This window comes from Lonchura striata, chromosome 1 (genome assembly GCF_046129695.1).
Source record: "Lonchura striata isolate bLonStr1 chromosome 1, bLonStr1.mat, whole genome shotgun sequence".
Taxonomy (NCBI): domain Eukaryota; kingdom Metazoa; phylum Chordata; class Aves; order Passeriformes; family Estrildidae; genus Lonchura; species Lonchura striata.
In genome coordinates, this window is record NC_134603.1 from 29,324,895 (window position 1) to 29,351,020 (window position 26,126).

Below are 26,126 nucleotides of genomic sequence, written 5' to 3' on the forward strand. Positions count from 1 at the left end.
AGAACAGTGGACCTTCACTGAAGTATTCCACACCATTTGCTAGAAACAGTCATCCCTCTCTCTCCAGCCTACCATGGGCAATTAATGCAACTTCTAATAGCAAGCAGTTAAGCTTTACCAAGGAAATTATGATTGTCACAATGCAACAGAATATTAAGGCCAGTGAATAATAACTGAATAGTTATAAATAACACAAATGTTTACTAAGGCTTGCTTTTCCAAACAGAACCAGAACAAAAGCACAACAATTCTGTAGTGTACCAAGTGTATATTTCAATTTACTGTAATGCAGTCTAACAACAAATTTGGTCATAATTTACCAGATATACATAAATGATTTAAGTAGTAAAAGAAGATTCAGTTCCAAGAGAATAAGTTCATACCTTGAGGAAAAAATCCCAACAAAACAAAAGGAGGAAAAAAAAAAAGAAAATACATTAAGAATGCAGAGCCAGGTCCAGTTTCTAAGCATTAAGTGAGCAGTATTCTAATAAAGCAGATTTAGGTGAATTTCAGATATATATATATTTATATATATAGACAGATCTACCAATTGTAAACTATGGTTTTAAAAGGGATAAATGGGATGGAAAAATCTTTATGCTATACTTACATATTCACAAAGCAGAACATTACTTTAACGTTTAAAATACTTTTTCATTCATATCATCTTTGCCCAACTAATTTCTACTTTGGACCCCACCAGAATTACACATTACTCATTTCAGTCTAGAACAATGAGAATAAGATGTAATTTTCAGTGTTAAAAAAGGTACCCTGCCCTCCCCACCCTCCCCAAAAAACTATTCATGTCAGGTTTACAATGATGTGGAAACTACCAATGAAACAAGTGGATGATAAAAAAAAAAAAGCATTTTAATTCCCATATAACTGTAGCTCAAACTTGTCATCTCAGTTTCAATCAGTAAAAACAATATGTTAACATTATATTACTGTTCTATGGACAACAGTAAAGCTTGTCTCTTTAAATACATACCGACTTTGATCAGATGGAGCACCAGTAAGATTTTGTCCATCAAAGCATAATTCAAAGTTATCCACACAACTACCATAATTTAGTTACCTGACATAAAATAGGAAAAAATATATTCATTTTAAAATTAAACAAAGTTGAAAAATATGGTGACCCTCGATTGTTTTTTATACAGTACTGTCACACTGGCCTAGCTATATGTCATGACAAATGCTCTGCATATTTACTCACTGTGACATAATAGTACATCAGACTTATTGTTCCAATGACTGCCGGAATAAACTTGCCTTAGGCTAGACAACACAGAGGAATTTAAAGTGAAGGTGTAATGCCCTCCCCTCCCTATGAAAGGGGCCTGAAATCATTGGTACAATATTACAAGCTTAGGAAAAAGAAAAAAAAAGAACTATGTGGCTACAAAAATTCAAGTTTCAATGCCTCCTAGAAAATCTGAAACAAAGAGCATAGAGAGCATATCCTCCTGAAAAGTAGACAACTCAAAAATCATTATTTTGCTTTGGACTTCTTGTTTTTCTTAAAAAAAAAATCCAGCAAATGAGCAAGTTAAATGTAGTTTGTTTATATTAAATACTAACAACAACCCATGAAGTACAAAAGAATAAAAAATAGTTTGTGTTCAATGATGAACGATGGGCACAATAGCCTAGTGTCCAATTCACATCACATAAACTAGCCAAAAAACGGACAAGTAAGAAATTATTGACCAAAAAGTTGTTTTAATATGACACTTTCTCCATTCCTTGTATTTTTATTCTGTGGGACTGAGGTATACACCAGGGAAGCAAAAAAATTTTGAGAGAAGGGGGGCCTTAGAAGGGAGAATAAACATTATTACATCAGATACCTTTTAGCATGACTGTCTCTTTTGACTAAGTGGCACAAGAGTTACCCATGCTCTGATCAGTCTATTATTTTCATTACTGGTCATTTCTTCTGCATTATCATTTTAAAACTGATGAATCAACAACCTTCTTTAAAAAACAGACACTAAATTAATGCCATTAAAAACTTCTCCAGTGCTTATCACCCATAGCACCTGCCAGCACAGAGCCAAAAGGTTTCAACCCAAATTTCAATACAGTGTTGGCAATCTCTGTGACACATATTAAAATGACTGGCTTTCACCTATCAGATTACAGGAGAGGTAAGATTTGTATGGCAAAGACATGCTTGTGGAAAATGAGCCACTAGCCCAAATTAGCTTCACTGACTCACTGACAAAAGTACAAGTGGATTTGGGAAAGCTGTCTTTGTATTTCCATACCAAATTGCAATTTTCTTCATTCATGTTAACAGGTACATGAATGTGTAACATAATTACAGTTACTACTATGTCTGAATAGGACCCAAGTAGCTATAGCCTATAAATAATAAAAAATACATTTTTCTTTTGATAGTTGACTGTAGATGTGAGGACTCTGTATAATTCAACCAAACGGTTGTATGCTGTACAGTCCTGTGCAAATATAATAAAAAAATTAATAATCCTTTTTTTGCTATAAGGCTTTGACCCTACATTTTCACAGCAACATAACTACCATCCAGCCTGTACCATATTTCGCAAGCCTTCAGTCCAAAAATTCAAGCAGTCAATCCATAGTGTCCACTTGCAGCACCCTGAAGTCATATGCTCTGTCAGTCATCTAAAGGCATACAAACTTCCCCGCCTTCATCCCATCGAGACTGGTCATTCTGTTCTTCTACGTCATCACCAAGCTCCTCATCGCCTTCTCCCACTTCATTTTCTTCGTATTCTTCATCTCTAGGGAAATCTGTGTCCTGCACCTGGTCTGCTCCCTCTTGCCCTCCAGGCTGAGATTTATCTGCACAGTCTACACAAACTCCGTAACGTCGCGATCCGTGTCTTATTCCAACGCTGGCTGCTAGCATGAAAATCTTCTTACATACCATACACTTATACTTTTTATCCTTTTTATGCACCTATGGAAGAGAAATTTTAACAGCTGAATATAGGCACATCAGGTTACATTTGCATGTAGTACTGAAAACTATTAATAAAATCAATAATAATTATTAATATCAGAATTCCTATTTTTAACTTTTCCAAAAGATACCAAACACTGTTCAGAGTAAGGAAGGAGTACTGGAGATGTATTTACGTATTCCTCAACAGATATGAACTACTGCCCACAAACAAACCACCTTGTTGGAGCTCAGCAGGTTGCCTGTTCTTTACACAGGTGAGCATTCAGTTCACATCTCCTCAGGGTACAGAACAAGACTCAGAAGCAATGAGAGCAGCACAAACCCTTCTACTGCACACAAGATAAAAGCAATTTTCTAAACGAGTTAACAATTTTAAATTCTAGAAATAATAAAAACAAGCAAGAGTTATTACATTCAATAATTCAAAGAGCAAAATTCTACCATGACTTCTCCCTCTCAACACAATTAAAACCAACGTCAACTTTCCAGGTCCCTCAGGTAATTTTTTTGTCCTGTATTTGAGTGTGTGTGTAAAATTGGAGGGTTGCTGTTGACTAACCATAAACTTTGATTTTTAATTTGGAAGTATGTTGCTTTTACAAGTAACTGAGTTCAGCAATCATGTATATTAGTTATTATCTATGAAAAAATTACGCTGAAGACTTCCTTCTTCTATCTGGTGTTCCCACAACAGATTACAATTATGTGCTTAAATATCTCATTTGAAGTCCCATTGAAAAAGTTGCAATTTTAGATAAAAGAGAAATTACCACCCAGGTGAGGGGAAAAATAAATTAGGTTATGATACAAATAGTTACTTTGGCTCTGCTGTATAGTCGGTACAGCTGATACATGTGCTTTCCTCAGCCTCTTGACTTGTTATAATACTTCAATGCAAGGCAGAATGTTTGAGGTTTGTTGAACTGAAAGGGGGAGGGAGGTGGGAAAAAAAAAAACCAGAAAAAAGAAAAAGTGTTCTGACTTCATCAGAGCCAGAACACTTCAGTTAAAGTGCAGAACTGCACTGAGCTCACTCCACAGCTGTTTTCACATTGTCTGACTTCAAATACTTCAGCTACAAGTCCTGGTCAGACAATACAGGACAGAAAATACAGAAAACTGAAAACACAGCAAAAATAGAAAACTGAAGTTCCTCTACTCTTCCTGGTAGACCAGCTAACTCCCACTGCTGCTGTCTTCTCTGGTAAGCCACGAAGGAAGGAGCATGTCCATCAATGAGGCAATAATGCCCAAATTCTCTTAGCCTTTCTGCATATGAGAGATGCTCCATCCCTCCAACCATTTTCATAGCCCTCCCCCAGAGTAGCTCCAACAGTTCCATGTCCCTCATGTTTTGGGGATGCCAGAGCTGGATGCAGTGCTCCAGGTGGGTCTTGTGAGGGGCAGAATGCCCTTCCTCACCCTGCTGGCCATGCTGCTTTTGATGCAGCCTAGGATACATTTGGCTCTCTGGGATGAAAGAGCACACTGGTGGCTCATGTCCCACCTCTCACCCACCAGCACCCCCAATCCTTCCCGGGAGGGCTGCTCTCAACATGCTCATCCAACAGGCCCTATAGATACCAAGAGCTGCCCCAACCCAGCTGTAGCATCTTGGAGAAGTGCAATTTACCCCACTCCATGTACTAACTAAGCTTTTCTATCTATCTACAAAACATCTTGCAAAATTAGAGAAACTTTTAAAATCACAGCTTGGAGAAATACCACCAACATGATCTTGCTTTTATTACTGCACAAATACACCTTGGAATTTATATAGTATATATTATAATGAAGTCTTAATTTCCTTATAGACTAGATACAAAGTACCTACAAAATATCCAAGACCGATAAAACTTCCTCTGGTTATCCGCAGATAAACAAGTACTCAAGTCAAATCCTGAGTTATGCAATGTGCACAGGACAGGGTAAGCTGAACTGCTGGTTATGGTACTGGCAGAATGCAAGTCAGACAGATGTTTACTTTCTGCACCAGATTATTTTTCATTCTTTCCTAATCTTAAAGCAGATACTATACTATAGCTTTGTCTAGTTGTGAAATAAACATTTCAGAACTACCTCAAGATATTGTGCAATGGCTGAATTAACAAGATGCCTTCTCAGAAAATGGTGATGCAGCATTACAGACCAATATGTGCTGTTCTACTGCAGTAAAACTAAGCCAAAACTGCTTTTCATTATCTACAGAACAGTTATATACACTGCATCCCTTTATCACATCACTTTCAAAATAATCTTGAAATTGCTGTCATCATTGACAGTGCATTTTCCATAAAGAAAACAAGAGGCACAGTTATGATAAGAAATGTTTATCTTCATCCATTTCAGATCAAGATAAGAATTTACATTATGTCAAATCAGAAAAGTTTGTTCCAACTACCAAAACACCTGAAAAACCCCACTCATATGTGTGCGTACATATACATGAACACTTGAGATTACCTACCAAGGAATGTCTCTTTACATGCTCTCTTCGTGTAAACAGCTTCCCACAGATGTCACAACTGAAAGATCTCACGCCTGTGTGAATGAGCAAGTGTCTCTTTAGTGTTCTTCTGTATTTGGCTACATAATTACAGTGTGGACACTTCAACTTGTTCATGATTAAAGCAGAGGAATCACCTAAAAGACAAGAAGCCATCAGGAGAAATGATGATAAAACACACAATAAATAATTCAAATACGTTCTGCCTAGCACACAAAAATAAACAGGTGCCAAAACAATAAAGCAAAACACATGACTTTTCATCAGTGAAATCAGGACAATGTCTGTCTGCAGAAATCAAAAATGCTGCCAAGTTCTGTATATACAATTCTACTAAAAAAAACCCACCTACTTGTAACCAAGGCATTTTTACCACAGAAGTCTTATTTCATTAATTGAAGTAAGTTAACTACAATTTACCAATATACCTAGATGTCAGTTATACCAGCAAACATCATCTTCTGGTTTAGAAACCCTCTAACTCTGCAGCATTTAGACAGTCGCAATCTTCTCTTCCAATATTCTATTTAGAATTACATGCAGGAACTGTCTACCAAGACCTGATTTAAAAAAGTGTAAGTAAGAATTAATATTGACAAGAGGAGTAAGACACTTAGAGGTAGCAAAATTCTGAAATTCTCAAAAAGGAATTGGTTCAGATTTTACCTGTTTTCTAATTTGATCTAACAGCAGAAGAAATAAAAAGAGCAGAAAAAACTTCCGGAAGTAGCAATATCTCACTTCTTCCTTACAATGGAGGAGAACTCCATATAGTTTTCTCAAAGGATATATGCAAACAGGTTTAATACAGCTGCCTATTACTGAGTGAAAAAGAACAGAGGATTCTATGACGTGGAAGGCCATATAGGAATACAAGGATGATTTTCATAATAGCATACTGACTCAACTTACTACAAGTGAGAACTTATGAACATAACCATCTAGAAGCATCCAAAAAGCACTGGCTAAGGCTACAAATGATTACATGCAAGAGTTTCTAATGTTCACACTGGCAGGAAGAAAGCATAAGTAATTGTGCATTATGTGCACATGCTCATAGGCCTGCATCTAGAGTTGCCTCCTTTGAGCTTCTAAATCCATCCAAACATGGAAGTTACATTTTGCTAATATTCGCAAGTTTGCATATTGGAGCACTCATGTGAGCTGCATGTCCACATAATGGTTTGCATGAAGAAAAGTAAGTCCTATACAGGCAGATATCAGGGACGTAAGATATATGGGAATTTAATGGTTTAAGAACAGGCAGACTTCCTCAGACCCAGCTTCTAATTTCTTGACTGCCAGCAAATTTCACCTTCTGATGACCACACTTCTACTGTAATCCCCAAAATATTTAAAATAAACCATAAGCCGCATCCCAGTAATACTCAGTTAAAGAGAAGAGGTAAGCATTACTATTACCCAGTACTTTATATCTTCTTTTTACTGAAGACTTTATGTATTGCAAGGAACTAGCAACAATTAGTTTAGATATGGTGGTGTTTTTAGTATGTTTTCAGACAGAAAAATAATTACAGATAATTGCTTGCTTGAACTGACAGAAGAGAGAGATGCTCCATCTCCATGCTTGCTTGAACTGACAGAAGAAGGCTTAATTACAGCTGCACTGAACTAAAAACATTTATTGCAATGATGTTTTTTATTTTTAATAGCAAGAATAGCAAGGCATATGCTGAGATCTCCTTTTAAAATTATATTTGTTTCCATATCTTAACCATCCTAGTTTACCATTTCAAAGGCCATTTATCTGTATTTAGCTTAGTAAAGGAACAGGCAGCTATCAGGTTATTAAAGACCTCGGGTACCTACACACTCAGTCACAATACTAGAACTGATAAAAATCACATTGTGTTTTCACTCTTCCATACAACTGAATTCCTTTTCCTCCCTCCAAGGAAGTACATTATCCAGAAAGGCAAATGATATGGAAGAAGACTGATTAAATAATCTCCTAACCCTCTACCTACTCTCCATCAGATACACTTACCATTTTCCCAAGCTTCTTTTGGCCAAGATTCTGGCAGCAATCCATACTTGAAATCACTTGAAGTACCCGGTAGCAGCCCATACTTGAAGTCACTTGAAGTACCCGGCAGCAATCCGTACTTGAAGTCATTTGAAGTACCCGGCAACAGTCCATACTTGAAGTCACTTGAAGTAGCTATTAAAGACATATTCTTTCTTTAGCTTCCTGGGTTCTAATCAATTATCAATCTAATCTGTTTAGCAATATATATCCTTTTTAAACTGTGACAAAAAAGTCTCTAACCTTAAAATAGTAATTGTAGCATGTTTTCACATAGTATTCAACACTAAAACAAGAAATAACTGTATTCCTAATTTCAATGAAATGAGACCATTGACCTACTCTCCACAGCACCATTTCTTCTCCCCATCCTGAGAAAAAAATTGAAAGTCTTTTTCATACTACAGTGATGTCCCCGCCACTGCGCAGCCCCCCCAAATATCCTAGGCTAGCTCAGAGGTAAGCAGGCTGTGAGGGGAGGAATATCAGGAGATGGCAAAGATTTCCAAAAGAGGCTCTTACCCCAATATATGTTGGTTCAGCTCTCTTTATTCTGTGGTGTCCATGTGGAGAGGGGGCAAAAGAGGAAGAACAGGAAATGTCAGGGGTCTATATAGACTTTGGACAGGGTGGGCTTCCCTGGCTCTCCGCCAACCCCATTGGGGCAGGAAGGAGGGGTCCAGGGTTATCTTGATCAGAGTCACAGGGTCCCGGGGAAGGGGAAATGGAGTGCCCATGAGCTCACTGTAACACTACAGGGACTTTGATGGTAAGGATACATATTCCCTTACCATTATCATGAGGGGGCTGAAAGTTTTTCCATCAGAAAACCTTTCTCTTCAGAACTGTTTTGTGCAGCATCTTCACCTGCACTGCCATAGTAGTCTAGCTGGTACAGAAGTATTTTCTACTAGAGGCATGGTTGCTTTTTTTATTGCCTTAAAATAACTTCATGGTATACATATGTAGTGCTTTAAATACCTTTATTTACATAAAGGATCCTACAGCTATGTCTAAATCGTTTTCTGAATAATCATGTCCATTAGTCTATAACCACATCAATTCAAGAGACCATAATTACTTGGAATATAACAGCTTAAAATACTAGTTTGCATATTTACATTTGCTCTTAAGATCTTGTGCAGTTTATGTTGTCTTTGTATCCTTTTTTTCCTCTTTAAAAGAATAAAACCACTCAGAAGTGAACGATGCCTTAAAAAGATCTGTGCTTGTTTAATTCTATACTTCATAACAAAAACAGCATCAGTGAACATGGAGTCACACAGAGCACAAAGAACTATAAATAGTACACAAAGCTGCACTAAGAATTTGACAAAATCGTATTTGTTGGGCAAAAACTCTTCTGGCAATAGTGCAAATCAATGTTCTTCCCAATCCCCAAGACAGGAGTTTGTTGGAAATCATGAAGTCATAAATCCATTACTTTCCTCACAGGCAAGCAGTTGTTAAATAAACAAACTGCAGTGGTAACTGGCAGATTTCCTTTTATTTCTCTGGATGGTAGCTGAGTCCTCACACTGGATTCCCAATGTCACCACTGTGAAAAGTCTTGAGGAGTTGTATTCTTGGTTTCAAGCCTGAAACTATGCATTTTAATAGTCCAAAGACTTCTTTTTATCCCTACACTGTTCATTCTAAGGATTTTTTGGGAAAGGAAATTCTCTTAGGCTAAACCAGAATTTCATGCAGCTAGTGGCAAGCTGCACATTTAAACACTTCCAACTTGCAGTTTTACTGGAAAAAGGTACAGATTACAAATCCTCACAGCATGAGACACAGCAGCTTCATTTACTGCTCAGGCAGCATTACCACTGGCAGCAGTGATTTGGTTTGCACCATAAGACAACAGTTCAAAAGGATATCACTTAGCAAGTAGGAAGCTTATAATTCTTGTTGTTTGCCATTGTCTAATGGATAAGATAGAAAAGCTGGATCATAACTGCCAAACTAGGCATTCCACCAGAGCTTTTAAAAAGCAGAGCTTGAGTGTATGAAGATGAGAAATAGCAGTATTTTAGCTCATCTAACTACCTATTTTGCTATAAAAGGAAGAAGAGGGAAGAGAATAAACCTCCCTCTCCCTTAAAAACACGAAGAGTGAGGATTTTTTTTAAAATTACTGACTCTAGCTTTAATTACTGACATAACTTCTCTAATGTCCAAAGGAGGCAAGAACTCCTTATACTAATTTGGAATGATGGACTCCAGCAATGGCATCTCAACAACTCAAGGAATAGAACACAGATACCCTATAGACATGCCAACTACACATTCCTTTGAGGTGAGGAGGAAGACTTCCTTGTATAATACGCAAGAAAGGATTAGAGAGGAAGCTGGGTAAGAGCAAAGATGATGTGATCTTAAGGCTAAAAGCCTCCAAATTACAGCAGGTTTCAGGATCTAGCAGAGGGAAAAAAAAACAAACTTATAATGTTTAAAGTAGTAGATCCTTTCTTTATAGATTTCTCTCCCAGTACTAGAATTGTAGCCGAACAGTAAAAGGTTAGTCAGCGATAAACTATTTTAATCGCTTTTCCCTCCCTTATAGGATGAATATCTGTAAGATCAACAGACCCAAGTCCTTACTGCACACAGATGTGATGTTCTGCTGTGTACAGGCACTATTGTATAGCTTCCTTCAGAATAAGCATACACTAAAGATTGACCATAGGTAAGAGGTGGACCAAGCTGAACATATTTTATAACACCGTCATTTTGACAATTCTTCTGTATTTAAGAGAACACAAACTAAATGCCACTAGGAACATTTATGTACACATCTGGTATTTAAGTGTGTGGGAACTTAGGAGCTCAAACCCCTGCATAATTCGAGATCTTACCACAAGATTCAGCATAGAGACAAATAAATTTAAGAGCTGTCATCTAGGGTAGGTAGTAGCTACTAAATCTTTCAACCTCCAGCTGAAAGAGAAGACCCACTATAACATGAAAGAACACCAACACAGATACCACAGGAGCTAAGAGTTTGCTACACATGCTTCATGCTTGAGTATACATGACTAAGTAGATAATAATTAGACCTAATGCTTATTCTTAGAATAATTCGTTGACCTAGAAATCCTGATTAAGCACACATTTAATGTGTTCAAAACAAAACAATGCAAAAGGCATATTTAGTTTCTAATTGCTCATCCAAACAAGATAGACGTGAATTACACACAGACTGGAAGCTGGAAGTGCCATACCCAGCCTTTACTACATTCCCCAGCTGGATATAGAGTCTACAGTCAGGTAAGCTTCTACAATGCAACTTATTTACAGAACCCTGTGGCTCATAATATCTTCTCCCATTTCTCCTCTCACCCAGGCTACTGCCCCCTGAAACCTGCTGCAAAACTAGACATAATTATCATCTGACCTGTTCTGGTCAATTTAAAGCCAGATGATAGCCTCTTGATAGGAGGCTGGACGCAACTATAGGTGCAGTGATACTGGTATACTGGGGATAGGGTGCAAAGGGGGAAAGTATAGACAGGTACAGCAGATCTTTGGAAAAAAAAAAAAAAGCTAATTATAAGCAATAATATTCTGTGTCTCCAGACTAAACCACCTGATCACCACTTTTCTCTGACCTTAGGTTACCTTTCTACACTTCAGTTGATTTCTAAGAGGTATAAGTTAATTATCCAAATTTCAATTAACCTGAAACATTTACCCATTCTTCTAGGCTGCATGGTAAAAGGCTATCAGTAATGTGATCTTTAATAAAAGTCAACAATAAGCAAAGCCAAAATAATAAAAAATAAAATAGAATACAAAGAATCTGATTAATCATCAGCACTAAAATTCACACTATGTTGATTTGAGAAGAGGTAAGGACAGCGTGAAATAAAGTGGTTGTGTGGCTTTTACACCACTAAGAAAAGCTATCAAAAATATTGTGAAAGGATTTTATGTTCTACTGCATTTGTTCTCAGGAAAGAGGATAAACAGAAGCCAGATACAATGATTTTCAGTTTTGAAGGCAAGAGGTAGGCATGCACCATCAGAAAGAGAAAACACGTTTAAGCCAAAAGCATCCTTAGTTTGACAAATTTCACTCTTTCTAATTTATAGCAGAAAATATACTGGTTTTGGGGCCAAAAAAGGATACATTACTCAGCAGGTGATAATATGTGAAATAATGAGTTCACTGACAAAAGCCATTGAACAGGGCATTATAGAAAAGGACACACATATGGTGCACTGAGGGAAAAGACACAAAACTTTGCATTAGATACAGCTGTTTGTAGTGAACTTAACTTCTGTTTTCTTACATATATTATCACTGCAAACAGTGCCAAAATAATAGAAAAATAAATACTATTTTTCACTATATTTTTTGACATTGACTGCTCATCTAATCAATTCAAAAAGAAAAAGTGGACAGGATAAGCAATTAGCCCATAGCTTTCAAGGTTTGCAAAGAAAGCAGTGGTAATCTACTGATACAATCTGGATTGCTATTAGAGAGCTGGAATTTTTGCTTATGTTAGGTAATGTGACAGAGGAAACAGCACTATCAAGACTGACATACTAGGAAAGTGGGGAAAAGGAAGTATTTTGAGCTCCCTTTGTTCCCAGAGTATTCCTCACATATTCAACCTTGCTTTTTCTGAAAAGGATTATTCTGGAAGCACATTACTGCTCAACTGCCTCTTGCAACAGAGGGCTCAGACATATGTAAGACATTTTGCCAACACAGTCTTACTCATACTCTATCTATTGCTCCAAATTGCTCTCAATTTTTACTATTTTTCATTCATGAAAAGGTGGTATATTGCTATGACTACAGAGTCACGTCTAGCATAATCTAGCCCTGACAGAAGACCACTAACTGATGCCAAATATATTATGCACTTGCTTTTCAACTTGATTATTGTACCTTCCCTGAAAAATTCCTTCCCAAGAAAGTGAAAGCTATTTTGCTGATCTCCAACAACTATACCAATGAAACACAAGAAAGTGAAGAACTTTCCTCATGCAGACCATTTATTTGTGACAAAGTTAACTGTTCTCATGGACCCTTTTTAGTAAGTTAATGCATTACACTAGGACTCAAAGGGATTTTCAGGCAGAGAAGGTCTGTAGACATGTAGACACCACAAAACCTCCTTCCTCAACCCATTCACAAAAAAAAAAAAAAATAAAAATAAGGCAGAAGGCAGCATATTGACAACAGTAATACACAAAACATTGCCTGGAGTTGTAGGCTCAGGAACAGACCATACTGTGAGAATGGTCTGAGAGAACCTGCTTGTTTTTGAGATGATCCCTGGGAGAGGTAAATTGAATGAATGGGAAAGAGGGTGACCCCCAGATATTGCAGTGTTTTCAGGTGACTTCTAAAACCTTTGACACCTTCAATTGTGGATTACACAGGGAATGGGGCAAATAAAGTGGTAAAAGGTCTCTCAAGGAACTTAAATCTTTTAATCAGGGTATCAGCTAAAGGTCTAAAGAAAATATGACAGTTATAGTACCATGGAAAAATAGAAAAAATATACAATTCTTTTTTCTTTTGTAACATAGTCAGTCAAGTGGGGTTTATCCCTACAAGAAATATACACGTCCTGATAAGTCCATCAATCTTGATTTCTTCAAATACAAAGATACCTGCTTTATTGTAAAGCCCTAATCAGGTCGTGTTATGCTCCTCCCTTGCATCATGACAAAAGCTGGGACCAGCACTACACTTTTTGTACGCAGGTTTACTTGCTGTTTGTTTGTCTCCCTCTGAAAAGAAGTTGTTTCTACAGCAAGCTGAATTACATTCCCTAAGAACCCCTATAAAATCAGTTAGGAACCCTCTCATTCCACCAAGGACTGTTTTAATCCTGCACTTGTCATCCTTTCCCTCACCTCCACCAGAGCACAGCATTATCTAGCCAGAAAATAACAGTAAGAAATTATACACTTGTAGCTTCATAAAGCTACTTGGATATTGCATGCAAGTCTCCTAAAAATCAGTCAGTTCCAGAAAGCACGAGCAATACTTCACAGCTGTGTTCTGAAGTCTGAGGTTAGGACACTTGATGAAAAAAACAAAACCGCCATGCCCAGATGAAAGACATACCCAAGAAGTGATGAAAATTGACAAAATCACCCCATGAACAGACATTAAGCATATGATGAATTATGTTCACTGAGCTTTTATGACCTTTTGTAACACTGTAAAATTGACTGTAATGTGCTGTCTGCATAGTTATTTTCACTATGGTAAATGGTTAATTGTAGGATGAATGATGGCTGTAAACAGTAAGAGACTTTTTTAGCAGATTAGCAACTAAGAGAGAAAATACTGATAAGGTGGTAACATTCCACGTTTTAATTAAACAGCTACTTTAGAAGTCTTGAAAACTTAAGTAAAATATAAGTAAATACAAGGAATTTCAAATCCATCTTAACTTTTTAAAAGCTTCTTGAAAGCTCGCCAACATGCTACTTTTACAGAGAAACTCACTGGCAATGATGCCTCAGGTTTTAGCTTTTATATTTTTCAGACTCTGTACTGCTTTAGTGTGTAGTTCTGAGCTTCATATTAGGGGATAGTAAGCTCTCTTCAGAGTAAGTAGACAAAACAATTCCTTCTCTATCTGGGGCCAAGGACAAATGATCCAAGTTTCAGGCCCAAGAGCATAAACAATGGTGGACCGAATAGAGAAAAACAAGAAGGATGGGACTTCCTAAGCTAAAGCTATAACTGGACAATTAACTCCAATATGCTAATGGACCGGAACTTATAAGTGTGAGACCCTGTGGCTGGTTGTACATTTTGGATTCATCTTGGGTGTAGCACTGGCTGGGCTTTTGTATTGCCCAAGGGGCATCCATTGAGGCCTTTTAATAAATACCTACTTTATTCTTCAACTCCATCTAGCCTCTATTCTAGGTCAGCCTTCACAAGGCATCAGCAACACAGGGTGAGAGGAAAAAGTAGCTGACATATCCTTAGTGGATACGAGTAGAAAAACTCCTGTTCAGCAAGGAGCAGTTTAACATATTTGCTTCACTGGAACAAGAGGGGTAGCAGAAGCTTCAGAAAGCTTTTACTGTTTATTATCTAATACTTACCAACTGTACCCAACCGGAAAATTCATTTACTATTGAATTCAAGAAAGTGGCTTCAGGGATAAATTTTTGTAGCAAGAGGAGCGATCTTAAGTAGTAGGCTTCTCTTCCACCCTATCTACAATATCATCACAAAAGCACCAGACCAACTCAAACCTAAATCAAGAGCACAGAAACTCACCCTGCATGTAACTGACAGTTCATAATCACTGGTGTTATACCCATCAGAACATGACAAAGCATAATAGTAGAAGCTCGTTTCTGTTTTAGCAACCAATGGGAGAGCATGCTCCTTAGCTCTGAACATAAGAATTTACTATTCTTTATTTTTCTTCTTATAGAATTGTCATATCTATTCCAGATGACATTTCTATATGGATTTTTACCTCTCAGTACCTATTATTTTTGGTAGTTTTTCATCCCCACAAGAAATTTAATCTAAAACTAAAAAGTTATTGTATAACCTGCAGGTTACTCTGCAACTCATTCCTGACATTCTTCCAACTCTCCACTCCTCCCTCTTCCACCTCCTCTTTGGCACAGAGGGAGCAGTTAAAAGGAGAGTATTTAAGAGTGGAATCTACCTGCAAAGCAAAGAAAAAGAGCCACAAGCAGAAGAGAAAGAACACCAAAAGCTGAAAAATGGACTTCAGTAAGCTATACCAAGCCCGACTTCAGTCACTCTTCTTGTTTCAAGCAATATGTATTCAAGAACTTAGTAAAAGTGAAGATATCATTACAAAAATATTAGATATGGCTTCCAAAAGAATTCTGATACTGACAGACTATGTAACTAGGTACTTAGGAACATATATGGTGTGCTCTGAAAATACCAAAGAGATCACTAGTTGATGAGTATTTTAGAACTCTCTAAAATTCCCCCTGCAGTCACAGAATGGTTATAGACAGACATCACAACACATATTCAGTATGCTCTGTCTCCAATATAGTTCTTTTCCGCACAATGCTACATAGATGTATTTTGTAATTTAATTCTTTAGCATAACAAGTTACTGGAAACATTGGTGCTTCTGTTAAAAAAAAAAAAAAACAAAAAACAAAACCCACACAATAACACCACCAAAACAAACAAAAACCCACAAACAAACAAAACAACAAAAAAGCCCCAAGGACTAAACATACTACACTGCCCATGCCCTCCATTTATTTCTCCAAGAAATCTTCACAGCACACATACGAGATTCCACAGAACCCAAACAATTATTTATTATCTGTTGCTGGTGCCATCACACAGTAGGCATATTCTCTGTATTTCCATCAATAAAAGACACTAAATATTTACCACCTATCAATAGAAATCACATGCTAAATTCTGTCAGAAATTTTGTATTTGTGCAGCTAATGCACACATCCTCAGCTCTTGCTCCAGTCCGTGGTCCTTTTTCGTGGCACTGCAAGAGCAAGTAGTGTAGCCCAGAACAGGCAGAATTATTGTGTGGGTGCTGAGGACTCAACATCCCCCACTATCTGCAGCTAAAGGTGCTTCACTTAGGCTAGATCTAACCTGATTCGGTGGACATGAGGCATATTAGCGACTGTCATATTCCTGAAACACAGCTTCTATCCTCAGCTCAGCCAGAAGGAATCCTGTGCAGTCTAACAAACCTTTGCCAGTATGAGAAGCAGAGGAAACTCATTTCACAAGCACAACTCCCAAGTAAAGCTAAAGCAGACATACCCAGAGTTCAGAGATGAAGACCAGAGATAAGTAACAAGCATTTGCAGAAGTGCTTCTCAGCACAGATGCTTCTTCAGAGCTGCTCTGTTGTGTCACACTACTCACTAAGCACATGAAGGTCTCTTGTACTGGAGAAACACATCCCCAGTTCCAGCCCACAGTGCTCTGCACTGGCACATGTCACTGCTGTGCCCAGGCACTGCTGGCACAGCACAGCACGACCGTGGGTCCCCACGTTCCCCCTGCGGGACTATAGCTCATCTGTGTCCCCCACCCTCGTGGGCAGGAGCAGAGCAGAGCCCGTGGAGGAGACATCCACAGTTCACTGATATTTAAAGCAGACATGCATTTTAAACTCCTTCAGAAACAAGACACATCTAAAGAACTTTGTTCCAGCTGTGTCTCAAATCCACCCCTAACTTGGCTCCTAAATTGCAGTAAGTTTTCAAAACTATCAATTAATCAAAAAGTGAGGCAGGCAAATGACAGTACTTCAAATGCATACATTAACTATTCATACAACATAATAATTTAAAAAATAAAAAACCAAACATTACGTAGTCAGGTATTGCAGTCAATACTTTAATTTTCAAATTACATAATTGACAATAAGCAATATTTACCTGCTTCTTCTTTAATAAATGACAAATCTTCTTCTGGATATGGTACTGATGGTTGCAACACTGAGCAATCTTCAGAATTCTCTTCAGTATTAGGTGGTATATTATAAATAAATCTCTTTGCAGTTTGGTTTTTCCTTCTTGCTTTTCCAGGTTCTTGAACTGATTGTCCCTGTGCACTCATATCATTCCACACAAAAACTTTTCCCTCACCTTGAGATTCATTTTCAGCCATTTCAGGTGAGCTGTCCTGGACCCAACTGCAGTCATTCATTTGGTAGCTTTCCATTTGGCCCTCATCAATAGGGTAGGGATCATTCTCAGTTTTTATGCTACTTGCCAAGTTGGTAAGGTTTCGTGTTGCCCAGAAGCTGGCAACTTTTTGATCCCTAGGAGATAAGCCATCCCTACTAACAGATCTTCTGTTGTAATCCACTACAACAGTCTCTGGAGCTTCCGATTTTATACTTATGTTTAAGGCATCTTTAATGAAGTTGCGGCAGGACTGGACAACCTCAGTCATCTGAAGGTAGCTGGCCACCGACATCACTTCAATGGCGTTTTGGCTCGTAAGCACGAGGTTACCAGAATACAAGAAGTCCAAGATGACAGAAAAACCTTGAACAGCAACAACATCTAAATAGGTAACAGTGGTTTGGTTACGGCTTTCTTTGTTTGTAAAGCAATACAGAGTCTTAAAGAAGCGGCTGCCTGCAACCAGGATGTTCTTGTGAGCTCTGAAGACCCTCCCACTCACCACAATATTAACATCACAAAGAATGCCTTTCTTCCTCTGTTCATTGAGCTCTTGCAGGAGCTGATAGCAGTACGAGTTCTCATTTGGCCTGCTGTTAAAATCACAGTATCCTTCATTATTCAGTTCTGATGGTAACTCTGCCTCCTGCAATTAAAAAAAACGCACAAACATAATTAGGTCTTAATAAATGCTCTCCTTAGCTCTTCAACACAATAATAACGATATGAAAATAAATTAAAGAAGATTTTATTTATGTTCTTGGTCACAAAGGCAGACAGGAATATATAAATAACAAGACATTTCTGAAAACTAGAAATCATGCTCTCATCCTGCACCTTCCACCCCCAAGTTTGAAACAAGCAGAACTAGATTTGCCTTGAGGGCAAAGGAAGGGAAATTTCAGCCAAAAGTAAGGAAATATATAGCTGAGTGTCAAGCACTTGTTATTCCTAACCCACATATATTAAAGATTCAGGAGCCTCTCTTTCCAAAGATTTAACTAGATTATTCTTACATGTCAAATCCCTTGTACTTCCCCAGAAATCTCCAATTAAACAATTAAGCAGAATCCAGATAAGTGATTCAACATTTTCTTCATGCTGAGATATGAGCAGACACAGATTAGGTCTGTATGTCTCGATCTGTCTTGAATGTTTTAAAGAAAACATATTGCTAAAGTAGATATAAGAGCAAATGTATTTCTTACACAGTTTTAGCAAATTAAGTATTTATTCTTTGCTTTTTAACTGCAGCAGGTTTAGGATTAAACAGTGTATCACATGACAAGCAGAATAAATATAAATACTGCAGATGACAAAAAAACTCCCGACTTAGTCTGAGGTAAGTATTGTAATGGAAGCTTTTCTCAAAATAAGCCTCCCAAACTCTCCACTGGCAACACTAGCACAATACTTATTACACACACACAGCCTTTTTAAGATGTGATCTCAAACACGGCTTCAAAATTTGCTAAAACCTGATATTCTCAGAAAATCCAACACCAAGACATAATTCATTATTAAATATTAGTTCAGAGATAGAGATCAAGAAATCTGAACTGGATTTTAGAGCCCAAAGAAGACTTCTAACTCATGTTTAGATGAAGATGATTCAGAGATGCTAGAAAGCAACAGCTAGGAGAAAGCAGAAAACATATACTGGCATATTTGAGACCATACTTATATGGGCTGACATATGCTGCCATCAAGAACAGCAACAATGACAGTCTGTTTCATACTAGATCTCCAAGATTCTTTCTTCTTTCCTAGCAAACAAGGAAAGCCAAAAAATTGATAGCTCAAGCCAAATCATTATTTTCTTCTCTCATCTCCTAAAACACCTTGTAGGGAGCTAGAGATGCCTCAACAGGTCAATGCTATCACTGTCATGAGTCCATGAGCTATGCTGGGGCTAAAATACCCATTGCAGGAAACTCCTACTCTTAATTTGGGACTATGGCAGAAACCATGCATATTTTAAAACTCACTGTTTATATGTAACCAAAGTTTTTATATGTAACCAATGTATATTTTGAAAGTCACTTTACACCCCACAGACTTTAGTGGATTAAATCAGTACTCATCTCAATTTATAATCCCAGTGTGGATCACTGGAATGACTACTGAGGCTGTAACTACATCTAAAATGGTGTTTACATCTATAAGCAGCAAATAAGGCCTGGTATAACCAAAACAGAAACTGTGCCATTTCAGCATCTCCTGCAGATAAATTTCAGTTTGCTGTCACATTCAAGTTGCTTCTGAATCTCTACCCTTCCCAGAAAAACACTTCATTAAAGAGGAAGAAATAAAAGCAATTAGGCTTTTATGTGAAAACAAGCAACAGATCTTTGCCCAACCTCATCTTTAATTTTTTTTTGTGTACTTTATGACACATGCCAAGTACTACCTCAGATCAAGGCTCTGAAACAATTTGCTCCAGGTGTGGGACAGCTAAGGCTGTCACTCTAAGATCTCAGATTTGGGTTCTGGACTAGCTTCCTGTCACTTTAGCAATGGAGCACTGCACAGTTTCAAAACACCAATTACACTGGCACTGGATCAGATTGAGATGAAAATGATGATACCCTAAAGTGTTGTCATGCTCATCCATCACCAGTGACTTGCACCTCATACAGTAAATGTTAGATGCTACGACAGCTGCCAATTTCATTCGCTGAGAATACATTAAGCACCACATAAAATTTAAAAAACAACCTGCAGCAGTTCTTTTCTCTTGACAAATGTCTGATTAAATAATGGAGAGAGAGTACATATTAACTAAGCAAGTATAAATACCCCATCAAGCTGGGACAAAAAAATAAATTTATATTTACAAAGTGGGGTTTTTGTTTCCTGAGAACAGGACAAGCCAGCAAAGTGAAGCTGCAGATCACAAATGTGCTACAGAAAAACAAGACTGAAATCTTTATTACAACAAGGCAAGAAGGTTGAGTGGAAAAATGATGTGTTATGCAACCTGTGTCCAAGCTATTAGGGGTGTGTGTTGGACAAAAAGATCAATCAGTATTACAGCTTTAATTAGTATTATAGCTTTACAGAAGTGTGTGCATAAACATTTCTAAAACTAACCGCAGTATTAAACCCAACTGTTTTACTGCTGGTATGGTACAACATTAGCCTTAGTGCCACAACTAAAATGAAGTCCTGACATCTGAGCAGTTATCAAGTTCATGTACACCAAGTATGACAAGTAGAACTGATATTTATTATAAGAAAAATGAATAATATTACTTTGAGATAACTCTCAAATATATTTGAGAGATTTAGACATTGATACAGAAAAAATACAACAAGGTTCAACAGGAGGCAAGATGCAGAAAACAATTACAGGAAAAAGTGTATTTGCAAACTTCTGTAACTTACATGACACGTCATCATAAGGGTTCTGTTTTTCTAATGAGAGCAACAAACTAATGATATTTGTGTAGATGTCAACTATATTTTCAGAATACAGACCCCATAGTCTCATCAACTAAGTTACCCCAACACCAAATCACCTCATCCTTTAATAAACACTAGTAAGGAATAAAAGAAAAATCGCACAATTTCAATTTATGGAATCTTCAGTGTTTTAAGTAAAAAACTTCTCTCTGTGGGTGAGATTAAGAAGTGCTGTAACGGAACAGAGACTACTTAAGGAAAATAACATTGTGTTCAGTTTCAATAGAAGACACACAGATACATTACTATTTTATATGCATAATTCACTACTTAAACTTGCCCAAAAGCTAACAGGAGCAGAAACAGATCATCAAAAATTGCTACTAGAAGTTTTGTTTTCTTTCTCCTACTGTTCCTGGAAGGAAGAACAGAGAGGGCAGGAAGAATTAAGAAAAACCCAAACCAACCTAACTACAGATGCCATCTCAGATGCATGTGGTTTGAAAAGTAATTATGCCACGTTTTTTAATCCCTTTCCCACTACCACATCTTGCTCTACAGCAGTTCCCTGTGCCCCCGGATTAATTCTTACTCTGGTAAATGTGCCTTTTTAAAAAGTAAGCTGTCAGCAGCTTCTTAACCATGTGCAGAGGAAAATTCTCAAAATATGGTTCCATCAGCTGCACACGATGTTCCACTGTTTCTGTACATACACAGCACCACTCACAGACAATTCAGCAATTCCAAATTATTTCATCAATTGCCTAATATCGAGTTGAGTAGTTCGAGGTTTGATAAAAACACTACATGAAAATACACTGATAGTGTTTACTCTAAGGCCTGATGTCCTCAACTTCTTCACTCTGCTAAGAGTAAGTCAAGAAGCTAATTCAGAACACTGTAATGTAACTCTAAAATCTGAAGCATGACTTCCATTCATCACTGCTCACATAATGCAAACAATTCCAGTTCACATGGAAAAAATAACACATCAAAGGCCTTCCTCCTTTTGGAGAGCTTCTGCTTTAAACCAACATGCCTGTTAGACTGGAGAAAGCTTTTCTGGCAGTATTTCCAAAGCTTAGCTTTAAATTATGTCCAGAAAGAAAATGTTTTAAGAAGATGGTTTGAAGAGAGGACTCCCCAGCAGCCAATAAATCTTTATCTTATGGACCCAAATTCATCAAAGAATTAAAATATTTTGCCACGATGTCCTGCTAAGCATCCATTTCTTAAGATTCTTGCAACACAGTAGTCTGCTCGCTACAAAAACAAAGGTAGCAAAAATCTATCAAGATGATGATAGATTTCCTTAAGCTTTGATGTGGAGAAAAATTATTTTAAAAACTAGAATAGAAAAAGATTCAAGAATTTGGTCTTAGAAAGAAGCATCAGCTGACAGCTCAATACTCTTGAATTACAGCAGCTGCAACCACTTGTGATGTATTTTGGCATTCCAAATTAAATGTATCCCAAAAATAAACTGAAATCATCACTCATTTCTTCACGAGTGTAATATCCAACAGACCTATAGAAATTTCCACTGTTTCACTGTCTTAACACCTACGATTTCCTTTCTGTGCTTGAGTGGTGGCACTATGCCATATGTTTATTAGCAGCTGCTAAACATGCCCTGCAGTTGAGGCTTGTCAAGTCCATAATACATGTGTGCTGTCTCTAACACAAAGGCTGAAAGATCTCTCCCAAGTTTCATTAAACCTAAACAGCTTTGCTGCCTCATTATGTATGTTGGAAATATGGTCAGGGTACAAATTACCTACTTTTGTTCCAAGGATCTGGTATCATGGCGTTTAGAAAAAAATGGGGCTATTGTTTTGGTATTAATTTAAACATATGTATCAAAAGAAATTCAAGTGCCATTAAGAGTATGAAAGGATACGGAAATTAAACATAGGAGGGAAAGAAAACAGATTCTTAATCAGGTTTTTGATAAAGCAACGGTAACGTCAAAGTTTGCCACAAAGTAGACTGACTCCTGAAAAACTGCAATTCCTTCCCTCATGAGAAGTTTTTAACTGAAAATTAATTGCAGAAGGATGCACAAAGCACTGTTTTCCACTCAAAAAAAAGCAATCTCTTTATAGCTACCTTTGTCCCAACCTTATCTTTAGTACAGTGCGGAAGAACCACTGACTCATCTATCCTACTGTTTCATTTATTATTACAGTTAGTACAAATATTTTTTCTTAAACTATCAGTGGTGTAAAAGCAGATTCATTTTTACAAATACTCCCATGACAATGGAAGGTCCTCAAATAAACACAATCTTCAAATACATATTTACATTAACTTGTAGACTACTGTGATAACAACCCAATATTCTGTCCTCCCTTCCACCCTCCCAGTATTTAACAGTTTTACAAGACACAGGGTAAGAGGACAGAAAGAAAAAAATAGTTATCTGAGTAGAGAAAAAAATGCTTGAAATTGCTTTTATTTAAATAGAGCTAAAACAGAGTGAGAGAAAGTTCCAAAAGTAGCAGGGATTAGCAGCATCCACTAACACAGGAGGCTACACAGTAACAACATACTTCTACAGAGTAATTATTCACAGCTCAAAGTTAGGAGCTAGGCAACAAGACAGTAAGGAATATGTTACAATAGCATTATGCAAAAGCAGAACATTTTCAAAGCTATGAAAAAGTAAAAGAAACAAACTACGTAAGTCTCTTACTTATAAACAACTAATTGAAAGCAAGCTTAGAAAAAACATTGCACAGTGAATAGCAAACCCCAGAAGACTGAAGAAAACTGAGAGGATGACCTACCACCACATAGCATCTGTAACAATAGGTACTATAAAACTACACTCACCGAAAGGTAGTATTAATAATCTTAAAGGTGAATGTTGCATTTGTAAATCCAAAAATAATATTTTGGATAACTCATATTTGTGCACCATAAGGTTTCCCTTGCAGTCCTGCAATAGCTTCACAGAAAAATTGCATACATTTTCCAATTAGTTCTAAGAAAACTATAGCTCACCTAAGGTTTTATAAATCATTCTGTAATCCTGATATCCTGCACCAACATTTGACTAGCAGCTCTTGTCCAAGGTACCCTGAGCTCCTTAAGAGTGCTCAAGCAATAACCTCAATCTAACTACCGCATTACATTTCAGACTCCAAATAAAGCTACCCAACCAGGGTGGGTGTTTTAATTAAAACTGAATTCTAAATGCAGAAAAATGGAGTGACTAATCAATTAATTCCGGCTAACAGCCTAACAATTCAAGAACTAGCCTAACCTGAAGCAACACTTAGCTAATGCCCGCAGGCAAGTTTAACGCCAGCGAAGCGATTCAGCGAACCTCAGCAAAGCAGGCATCCCTAGGAGAAAAGGCTGCGGATTCAACACAAGTATTCTTTAGGGGCTTTTCATCCACATATATTCTAGGGCAAGCCCTGCCTCATTCGTGAAAGCAGCCAAGAAACACAATTATTTGAAGTTCAGCGGAGAACGTGAAGAGTTTCGCTACTCCTACAGCGTTAGAAGAGCGCTGGCATAGTAACACGGCTTTCAGGAAACCACATGTTTATCTCAAACACACACCAAGCGATTGCAGACCTCTTGCTCAGCAACTCAATCTAAGGCAACGCAATCGGGAAAAAAAGATTTCAGCGCGAAGAACTTAAATACACGGAGTTATCCGATTAGTGCACCGGGGCCACACCGCTAAGCACGGCAGAGCGATTCCAATTTCACGCCGCCGAGCCCCCATTTCACAAGCGGTCGCTGGCCGGACACTGCCCTCCCTCCGCCTGTACCGCAGGAGGAAGTTGTAACGAGCGTATTTAAATCAGTGCTGTGACACTGGGATTCGTACGCAACTTTTTTCCCCACTTCGCCGGTTTATCTTCACGAGATAAACAGATGAACTAATGAAAGGGGCACCCGCCAGGGCCGGACAGATAACGGGAATGGAATACAGCCACAAACGAGAGCTCGTGCTGTGTTTGTGTGCCTGCCCACATCCAGCGGGAGAGTCACCCCAAATCCCAGAGGGGGCTCGTCTCCCGCTCCGGACGCGGCGAGCGAGAGCAACGCGGCGTGGCCAGCCCGCCGGCCAGCTTCCACCTCGAGCAGGCGTTTAAAGAAGTTCACAGCCGTGAGCACAAGAAAAGCTCACCTACGCAAAGGGGAGGCCGGGACTGCCCCTCCCTCCCCGCCGCCCCCTCCCCGTCCCGTGCCGTACCTGCTCGGCGCTGCCGGGCTCGTTGAGGCGATGCTCGGCGGAGAGGTGGTGCCGCAGGAGCAGAGTGCGCTTGTAGTTGCGGGTGCCCTTGCAGAGCTCATCGTGCCCCCCGGGCAGGGGCGCGCCGGACATGATCACCTCGGGGGGCGCGGCAGCGGCCACGGCCGCGGTGCACCAGGCGCAGGACATGAGGCCGGTCTCCTGGCAGTAGTAGAGCCACGGGAACTCCTTGAGCCAGGAGCCCTGGAAGGAGATGTGCAGCTTCTGCAGCAGGGACTTGGGCCTGGCCAGCGGGAAGTGCCGGATGCTCTCCCCCTCGCCGCTGCCCTCCGCCTCGTCCCCGCCGTCGCCCCCCGACCGCCGGCTGCTGCTGCAGCTGCCGCCCTCGGCGCCGCTGCCGTCGCCCAGGCTGCCCCCTTCGCCGTCCTCCTCGTCGTCGCTGCTGTCACTCAGCGAACCCCCGTCCTGGACCAGCTCTTTGCCCTCCAGCAGCCCCTCCGTCTCCAGCCCCTCCGTGCCCTCCAGCTCCATCTCCTCGTCCGCCCCCCGCCCATTGAAGTGCTTCCGCGGCCAGGCCGCGGCCTCGCAGCCATTGTTGGCGGCGGGGTGGGCGGCCAGAAGCCCCCCGCCGCCGCGGAAGGCCAGAGTCCGGCGGTTCCTCTCGGCGAACATGGGGCCGGCGGCGGCGGGGGGCGACGCCGCGTCCTGGGGCAGCAGCAGCTCCTTCTCCTCGGCGGCGGTGGCCTCCAGCTCCTCGGCCTCCAGCCCCTCCAGCTCCGCCTCCTCGTCCGCCCCGCGCCCGTTCAGCGCCTCGGGGTCCTGCCGCTCCCAGGCCTCGGCCCCCGCCGCCGGGGCGGCCGCCGCGGAGGTGACGAGGCCGCCGCCGCGGAACGCGAGCGTCCGCCGGTTTATCTCCGCGAACATGGCGGGCGCACCCCGCGCCCCCCGCCCGGCCGAGCGCTCCGTCCGCCGCGGGAACGGGGCGGGGGAAGGAGGCGCCCGGCTGCCGTGCGGGGGCGGCGGCCGAGAGAAGCGAAGTCCGGCCGCTCGCTCCCCGCTCCCCCGGGTCTGGCCTGGATCGCGGCGGGCGCGGGGCTGCCCACAATGGATCCCGCTCGATCGCTCGGCGGCGGCGGCGCTTCCGTCCCGACAGGCCCCGGATCGGGTCGGGTGGCAAATGAACAACGGGCTGCCCACAATGCACCGCGGCCGCCGCCCGCCGCCGCCGCAGGGGAGGGGAGGGGAGGGGGGGCGCGAGCGGGGGGCGGGCAGGAGGGAGGGGGGGCCGGCGGGGGGCGGGCGCGCGCTGCGGCCGCGCCGCGTC

The 26,126-nt window shown here is 39.9% G+C and overlaps 1 protein-coding gene across 1 annotated transcript; it reads right to left on the minus strand.

Moving 5' to 3' along the window:
* Positions 1-860: 860 nt before the first annotated feature.
* Positions 861-25,789, minus strand: ZBTB10 (zinc finger and BTB domain containing 10). Its single transcript, XM_021550585.3, has 5 exons — positions 24,803-25,789; positions 16,930-17,827; positions 7,477-7,650; positions 5,430-5,605; positions 861-2,956 (listed from the first exon to the last, which is right to left on the minus strand). Exons 1-5 carry the CDS (start codon positions 25,724-25,726, stop codon positions 2,651-2,653), a joined length of 2,478 nt encoding a protein of 825 aa, XP_021406260.1. The 5' UTR covers positions 25,727-25,789; the 3' UTR covers positions 861-2,650.
* Positions 25,790-26,126: the final 337 nt, after the last annotated feature.

Coding starts and splice junctions, on each gene's coding strand:
- ZBTB10 (XM_021550585.3), bottom strand. CDS start 25,726: ATGTTCGCGGAGATAAACCGGCGGACGCTCGCGTTCCGCGGCGGCGGC. Junction 5,606..7,476: donor AAAAGAAGCTTGGGAAAATG/GTAAGTGTATCT, acceptor CTTGTCTTTTAG/GTGATTCCTCTGCTTTAATC. Junction 2,957..5,429: donor ATGTAAAGAGACATTCCTTG/GTAGGTAATCTC, acceptor TCTCTTCCATAG/GTGCATAAAAAGGATAAAAA.